Raw genomic sequence first — 8,548 nt, 5'->3', positions numbered from 1 at the left:
ATTAGGTAGGGCAACGTTTATGTAATTGAACAGATAATAAAACATTTATATGGTATGTATTTTATCGTTTCATCTCATAAAAGGTGTCTTGTTATGTTTAGAATTATAGCAGCTTAATAAATAAATCTTATCCTTCTCCACAACTACGTCGTGAGACATCAGGCAATAAATAATTGAAATTAAAGACAAACATCACAGATAAAACAGCACTCTTAAATACTTATATAAAGTAATCAGTTGAACAATAGCGCAGATCTAGCAGATATCTTCTTAAGGCGGTCCTCGATAAACTTAGACAGAACACCCAGCGTGTCCAGCGTAATCACACACCCTCAGCTCGGCGTTGTACTGCAGACCAGCTGGGCACGGGATCAACCATGCTACACCGTTTTCGTCGCACTTGTAGAAGCTGTTACAGTCACTGGGATTAGGCAGCTGGGTGACGTCATCTGGATTCCAAGGTGGACAGGTGGGAGCATCTCCAGGTGGTTGCTGTGGGCTATCACCGTTACCAGAGTCAGCATTTCCGTTGTTCTGATCGCCATCAGGGGATTCGTCGCCAGATGGGTTACTTTGAGCAGCTGATGATGAGCAGCCAGCACTTTCAGGATAATCACAGACTCTCAGGTTGGCATTGTACTCAAGACCAGCTGGGCACGGTGTGAGCCAAGCTACACCATTCTCGTCACACTTGTAGAAGGAGCTGCAACCACTGGGGTTAGGAAGCTGGGTGACATCATCTGGATTCCATGCTGGGCAACTGGGAGCATCTCCAGTGGGTGGTTGAGGATTTATGTCACTGCCTCCCTCTGAATTTCCGTCATCCTGCTCTCCCTCAGAAGGAGTATCATCAGAAGGGTTGCTTGGTGAGGACGACGTCGAGCAACCAGCATTTTCTGGGTAGTCACACACCCTCAGCTCTGCATTGTACTCTAGACCGGCTGGGCATGGAATAAGCCAGGCAACGCCGTTCTCGTCACACTTGTAGAAGCTGTTGCACTCCTTTGGATTGGGAAGCTGGGTAACGTCATCCGGATTCCATGCTGGACAAGTGGGGACGTCGTCAGATGGGGGTGCAGGTGAAATTCCACTATCGTTGGAGCCACCACCAGTTTCATTGCCATTTTCGTCGTCAGCAGGAGCAGACGAGGATGAAGAACAGCCAGCTCGCTCTGGGAAGTCGCACACCCTCAGCTTTGGATTGAACTCGAGGTTTGCTGGGCACGGGATGACCGTTGCAACCCCTGATGGCTCACACTGTAGGAAGCTTCTGCAGCTGTTGGGGTTCGGAAATGGACCGGACGCTCCCTGGCATGTGGCACTCATCTGAAAGAAATTATCTCCTTGTTAGTTCTCACTGCTTATAAAATCGATTGTTCAAATTTTTTAGAATGTTCACGTAGAAGTAGAAATGTAAGTTTTCCGTTTCAGTCTTAATCACTCATGTAAATGCCTTATCTGAACTATAAAAGACATTGCTCCTTGCTAATAATTTCATGAAATTTCAAGAACAATTGTATTATATCGTTTATTTTTGAAACCCAGTTTCACATCTTACATAGAGTCGGATTAGTTTCGATCTCCGTGGGTCGTCTGTAGATCCAAGTAGCTTCCTCAACAACCCGTCGTCAGTCAGTTCTACGTATCAGAATACTATGTTTGTGATGTGTATTTCCGATATATGCATGCCGTATTACTGACACTGTTACATAGATTTGAAGATGATACATTTTACACTGTTTCACATTATACTAAAGTTCCCAAACTGGAATTTAAAAATAAACAATGTATTAGGAAATGAATATCAACACAATATCCGTTTTGTTTCGTTATGAAAATAACGACAATAATGAAAATGTAACTAGTGTTCTTCCTTTTGTAACGTCTATTCATTTTTTACTTGCGCGTACCTGAGAAGCAGGCGTAGGACAACGCGAATTGGTTGATATCACCGAATTTACATTTTCGTGACTAATGGGCTTTACCACGTGGTAAAGTATAGATAGCAAAAGGTGATTAACTCAGTGGCAAATATAGTATTTGGAAAAGCTCATAGGGGCTTACATTTGTCCATCGATTATTAGACTCCAGTGTATTGTCTACCACCGATAAGATGTAGAAATATTGAACAACGCAATAGTCTCTCAGTGTATTTATCTAATGAATGATATAAATAATGTGGCAGTCTGTCTGCTATAAATTAGAAATCCCGTCTCCTCAATAAAGTTCTATGGCGTGGTGAGAAACAAGTATCAGAGGATATACCTCATTTCATAACTATGATACTTGGAATTTCATACATGTAATTGATCTTTGTGTTTAGTACGATTATGATTCTAATTTCAGAATGTAACTATGAGGCAAAATATCTGTAAGATTTCTACGTTGTGTCCAGTGTCAGGCAGACAAAATGAATCAATCTTAAATTACTATGTTTAGGGCATTGATACCTTAATAAATCGATAATGTATCGAAGGAGTTATCGAAAGGCTAGAAACTAATTTAGGAGAATCTTGTCTTATATTATTTGTGTTGTGTGCTTGGAAGTTAGAGAGAATATGAATAAACACTAAGCAACGTTTGTAACTAAAAGATGTCTCTTTTTGTTACTGGATGAAACATGTGTGTATTCAGCAATCAAACAAGCGGTCATACTACGATGTGATAAATTATATATTCTGGCTGTTCGTGGTGAACACTTACCACAGCCACTTTGCCGATGGAAGCGGCACTGCTGCCTCCGATCACAGCCGCCAATACGGCACACACAACAAGCGACAACCCTGAAAGAGTAACAAAATTTTAACACTCTAGTGTAACACCATACCATAATATGGCGCTAATGGAATGGATATAGAACAAAACGCACCAGAGGTGTTACACAACACGATAATCCCTCCCCTTAGAGATCCAGAGCTCATTGTTTAAAGCGAAATACAAACCACACATTGCGCTGTCATTTTACACTAATAGTGATATACAATCCTAGGCCTGTTCTTAATTTTCTTTCACTTCAAAATAACTGGTTCAATCCGATTCTGCAACATGTTGTCCTTCTCTATTCGTTGATCACTTCATCGTAAGATTAGTAGTTGACATCACTCATGATTAGATGATTGATGTATACAAGTGTGAAGAACAAAATCTCAGACTGTGGATTTACGAAGTCACTAATCGTGTGCTAGTCGTTCTTGGTTTCATGGATTCATGTTGAATCCCATCTTTCATCTCTACCATATAGAATAAAGTTCACATGTGTTTTAAATAGGTAGGATTCTAGAAAATATACTCTTCCTATAATGAATGAATTGTTCTTGAAGCGTCAAAATCGTGATAATAGTATTAAATTCGTAGATACAAATTATCCTCTGGGTCTAGTACGGCAATAATACTTAAATCTCCCACCTTGTATAAAGAGTAATACCAAAAACTATTGCACGTAGGAGGTGAAGTTAATTTTGAATTAGTGTTATTTTTTATGACTGTATATCACTAAATAAGGTTAGTGTTTAGTGTCCCGTCGGTGATGAATTCAATAGAGCATACTTCCGTACAGAGCTAAGACGGAGAAGGAAATTGGCTGTTTAAAACAAAGAAACCAACTTATCATTCACATTAGATTCAAGTACACAAAGGAAAACCTAAATCACTTTGGCCAGATACAGTTTTGAATTTCACTTTTCTCAAGTGAGTGCCCTGCGTACCAATGACTGAGACGCCTAACATTTTCTGGAGCTAACAGTATTTGCAGTTGGGTTCTATGTTCCATAACAGAAATTGTATTATTGAGAACGTATAGATCTATCTGCAATAAGAGCTGAGAGACTTACCCTTCATGTTGCTCTCCAAACGTTTTACACACAGGTGCCTTAGGGTGACTCTCATACCACTTATATACATAACTGGTAACAAATGCAGACGTCAATCAGAACAATTCGAGCGTCAGCAGACTGATGAGAAAGAAATGGACCGTTCCATATGAAACTTCTATGACGTACTCTGTTCTTATCTGACACATGTAATCTGCGTTTGACGACATGTGTAATTTGACATGTGCGATTTGAAGCATGTAGAGACTTGAGCAAGATATAATGGCTTGTTTTGTTCAGTTGATGGGAAACGCATGTCATTGGCAATCAGTGTATTTTGCTCGTCGATTGGTGATATTTCGAGGCAAATGGTCATGTTACGGCCTCTAATACTTTCATTAAGTGTTGTAAAATATTTGTTTGAAATATCACGACAGACGATGAAAAATATCTATCCTTTTTTCGGACCTTATGCCGTATCTAGACGGTAATCTGTATAGATTTAGTACTGTTTGTGATACAGGGTGGCTTGACGTCATTCCTTCCACTACGGTATGCAATCTGTGTACTCCATCCGTCGTGTCCAGCGTTATCCCATGTGAAAAGGTGATATGTTTTCGAAATGTTCCTAATCACTCAGTCGGATCTGAGAAACCGTTTAAAAACGATATCCCGTCTCGCCGGCTTGCTAACCTTCGGTGTTATCTGTGGGGCGGATTCGATCTAAGGCTAATTTCTGCGTGGTAACAAGATGCAGGCCGACAGATAATTCGTCAAATACAGTGTTCGGTATTGTGTAGCGTACGTGTAACAGAAATTCGGAGCTCAAACCATCGAGAAGCCCAAAATATTCTTTGCGATATTCTCCGCTCCACTTCCACAATCGCTAACAGAGTTAACCCAGATACTTTACGCGCGTCGATTTTCGTAAAGAAACTGTGTGACTTACACGGCAGATGTAGCCTCTAACTGCCCCTGGGGAGCGCTGCGATCGCAAATTACGTTTAGGAGCACTTTTATGTGTCGTGAGCAGTAGCAGGTCGTTTCAGATTGAGCAGCATCCACAGCGGAGACGACATCTGGGGTGCTATGGGATGACAAAAACGAATCTTGTGAGGAGAGCTGAAGTATCCTAAAGGTTCCAGTGCTAGTGATTCATAGAAATTATATTTTTTTGCAGAGAGCATGAATTCCTGCTGAAGGTACTGACGACCGTAGTAATAGGTGATTCAAAGAAATTGTTACGGAAAAATTTGCCTCAAAATGTCGACAACAGAAAAAAATAATTTCCACGGAAATGGTTGACGCCTTATACAGATTCTTCGTAACAAACGAAACAAGAAGAGGAGAAGAATTTTCAAGTACGTAACTGACAGAAAGAACGATCAGTATGCCATGCCCAATGAAAACTGTCAGGAGAAAAGAGACTTCTGAAGCAATGGAAGTTTTTGTCAACCACAAATTAAATGCAACGAAAACATAAGCAATCAGCATGATCCTGGGAAAGCCGTGATGCTGTTTATGATAGTAGTAGGTCGTTTACGATCATTCAGCAAAGACCATATCAGTACATGTACAGTAACAGCATCATAGCTGTGAAACAACTCCAGGAACTCGTGATGCTTTACATTTCTTCAACCTCGGTATGTCTGAAGTTGTTGTAGGAGTACCATAGTGACGGAAAGTGGGTTCACGTATTACTGGTTGCCGCAGCAATTTTCAGACTGAACTACTACTTTATTGGCAACGTCTTTACAAAGACAAAGAAAAACATTTTTTAAGAGGCGGAACGCACAGAAACCAGCCAGAGATGTTAAGTACTACCAAGATTTAATGTTCTTACTAAGTGCGAAGCTGAGTGTTCAGAAGAATCGTATACTGGCAGTAATGACAAGCAGCAGTTTGTGAGAGTCTCTGATACCAAAAAGTCTTCAGAAGAGTGAGACTTGTCTATCGCACACACGGTGGAGTACAACTGTCAAAACTGTGATACGCGGGAAAGCAACACACCTCGACTACGTAGTGTCTGTACAAATATGGAAATTTCTTAGTCTTCTTATCGTGTGTCATCGTAATTTTGAATTAAGTTTGAGAAGCTGTTTTAACTCACTGACAGTGCAAATTCTGGTCCAAACATATTGATGTTGATATTATTTCGAGAAACTTGGAAGAAATTAAGTTTACAAAGCTGAAGCACCTGATGTTTTCGACCGTTAAGAGCAGAGAAATCTACAAGATGATTACCAAGATCTTTTGCCGTTAATTGCCTGCAGTACGGAAAGAGAGTACATTTCCCTGTCGGGAAGTCTGTACGAACCTGGCAACAGTCATCAGAAGCAGTGGAAGTAGGTTATCGTGAGTTACTGTTCATGGGTGTACTGAGAATTTATCAGAATACTGATACGAAAATCAAATAAATTTTTTTGTATCGCCTTGTTACGTATTTCCTGATACTGTGACTCTTCCCTTATCTACTGCAAGCTATCCAGCAACCAGAAAAGGTAAAAAACGAAGAAAAAAATGACGTGAAAGTGCAAGAAACATAGACCAGCTGAAAGTACTTTTACTTCCAATTTGTCTGTTGAACCTATGCTGTCTCTCAGATGCCAATACTCGGTGACTGCTCTTAACATAATCAAGGTGGCTCTGATTTCTCAATTAGTTGACTTGTACAGTCATATTTCGCTTCATCAGATTCGTATCTTGATCTCAGTGTAGCATTTACCTCTGATGCTGATCGATGTGGTTTGCATTTCTTGTACTATTAAGGCTGCCTATGAGCAACTTTCCAACCTTCGTGGCATATGTGCTGCAAAACCTCCGCGCTCCGTTGAGAAACGCGAAGCACTGGAACACGTCACTCGTCCTTGCTTGAGCCGACACTGCACTGGCTATGAGGAGGTGTGTCACATAACAGCTTCCAGCTGCACACAGTATCCACTCAACTGATTCAGTGACTCGTAATTTCACAACTACCTCACCAATTTTCAGACACATCAGATAACCTCAGTCAAATATTGAAATTTATTTATGTAAATTCCGTGGTGAATGATAACCTTGCACCTGAATAACTGCTACTAACAAATTGTTTCTCATGTCTATGCTTTTTTAAGCAGTTTCCCCTATTAAAAATATTTTCATATGCATTGTATAAGTACTCAAATACGAACAGCGAATATCGCAACACTTAAAGTATATTTGGCATGTGTTCTTTTCCACTTGTTCGAAAGAGGATACACATTTTTGATTATGCAGGCACTATCAACCAAGACACAAACCCAACTGAAACATTCGTTGCCAGTGGATACTGATTTACATCAACAAAACAAGTTGAAAAATTTTGGCAGATCGGGCTTCGAACTTAGCTCTCCTGCTTACAAGGCAGATGCGCAGACCAATACACCATCCAGACACAGTATGTACCATTCATGCACTGACTATCCTAGAACAGCTCCCGTCAGACTCAAATTGGAAGGAACAGTCCTCACATGTATAATTAATGCGATAATGACCAACGATCCGTTTAGTGCAGATGCATACCGAGCTCGAACTCTAACGGGAATCGGCGAAATGCCACTATTAAGGGGAGTTAGAACGGAAAATAACGTTTTTTCACACTTCTGGATGTATATCTCATTATAAAATTTGCAATTATATATACATATAAATCACTTATAAACTCTCATGGGAAGTATATTTTATTTTATTTTTTAAACATAATCTACACCAGTTGAAAATGTTAAAATTTTTACGTGCATTACTTCAAGATCTAATAAAATCGGTAATTTTTTATATATAAGGCTGTGAATTGCTGTGTTATAAAGGTTATGTACACAAGAGGATGGGCACCAGGTTGAGGAAGTTCATACAAAGTTTGAGAGACAGGAAATTTTCTGATGGTAAAAGCATGAGAGGCAGGCTGACAGACAAAATGATTGATGGATTATAGCAGTATAATGGGATGGCCGTTAGAAATAGTGCTGAGGATTTGTTGACAATGAAGCAGGCTGTATAGCTACCTTCTTCCACAGACTGTCAACTGATGAAATGCCTGTACACCACCTTTGCCCTCCTGGACCTCATTCATGGGGCAATTACTGCAATGCCCAGTACTCAAACATTTCATACAGCCATAAACATTCCATCCCAGCAGCGGTCTTGGATATCATAAAACCTATACACAGAGATCCTGAATTACGGAAGAAGTGCCTGCATGGTGAGACTCAAAATCTCAATGAGTCGTTCAGTAATATTATATGGACTTGCTCACCAAAAAATGTTTTTGTTGGACTGAAGACACTAAAGTGAAGGGTCAGTGATGCTGTTATTGCTTTTAATGATGGCAACACTGGTAGGATGAATGTGCTACAGCATTTGGGAATTAATCCTGGAGCAAACTGCATGAGAGAACTTGAACAGATGGACAAGTTTCGATTGATAAAGCAGAGTATGCAGCTCAGTTGGCAACTAAGGAGTCCAGAAAGAAGAAAAGAAAAAAGGAACTTGGAAAAAGATCGAGATTCCCGAAATACAGGGAAGCTTCTTCACTAAATTTAATATTGTCGGGATAGAGCTTTTCCAACTACCCTTAATGAGGATAATGAGCAGGGGCACTACATCAGTAATGTACGCTGTAAGTTGAGAATTTTGGTCTGATGGGAGGGAAGCTGCGGCAGTGCGTGTAGCTGCAATGACCACTGTCTCCGGATAGCACAGCGGTCAGCGAGTGTAGGTACTAA

The 8,548-nt window shown here is 40.3% G+C and overlaps 1 protein-coding gene across 1 annotated transcript; it reads right to left on the bottom strand.

Moving 5' to 3' along the window:
* Positions 1 to 291: 291 nt before the first annotated feature.
* Positions 292 to 3,837, bottom strand: LOC124798871 (chondroitin proteoglycan 2-like). The gene is made up of 3 exons (XM_047262404.1): positions 3,831 to 3,837; positions 2,704 to 2,783; positions 292 to 1,326 (listed from the first exon to the last, which is right to left on the bottom strand). The coding sequence occupies exons 1-3, from the start codon at positions 3,835 to 3,837 to the stop codon at positions 292 to 294; spliced, it is 1,122 nt and encodes a 373-aa protein (XP_047118360.1).
* Between the last annotated feature and the right edge of the window lie 4,711 nt (positions 3,838 to 8,548).

Source organism: Schistocerca piceifrons, chromosome 5 (assembly GCF_021461385.2).
Source record: "Schistocerca piceifrons isolate TAMUIC-IGC-003096 chromosome 5, iqSchPice1.1, whole genome shotgun sequence".
Lineage (NCBI taxonomy): Eukaryota > Metazoa > Arthropoda > Insecta > Orthoptera > Acrididae > Schistocerca > Schistocerca piceifrons.
This window is presented reverse-complemented; position numbering and strand designations above follow the sequence as displayed.

Bases quoted from the DNA above. Each gene is read 5' to 3' on its own strand.
- LOC124798871 (XM_047262404.1), bottom strand. The intron at 1,327-2,703 runs GTAAGTGTTCAC...AATTTCTTTCAG, and splicing joins CCATCGGCAAAGTGGCTGTG to ATGAGTGCCACATGCCAGGG.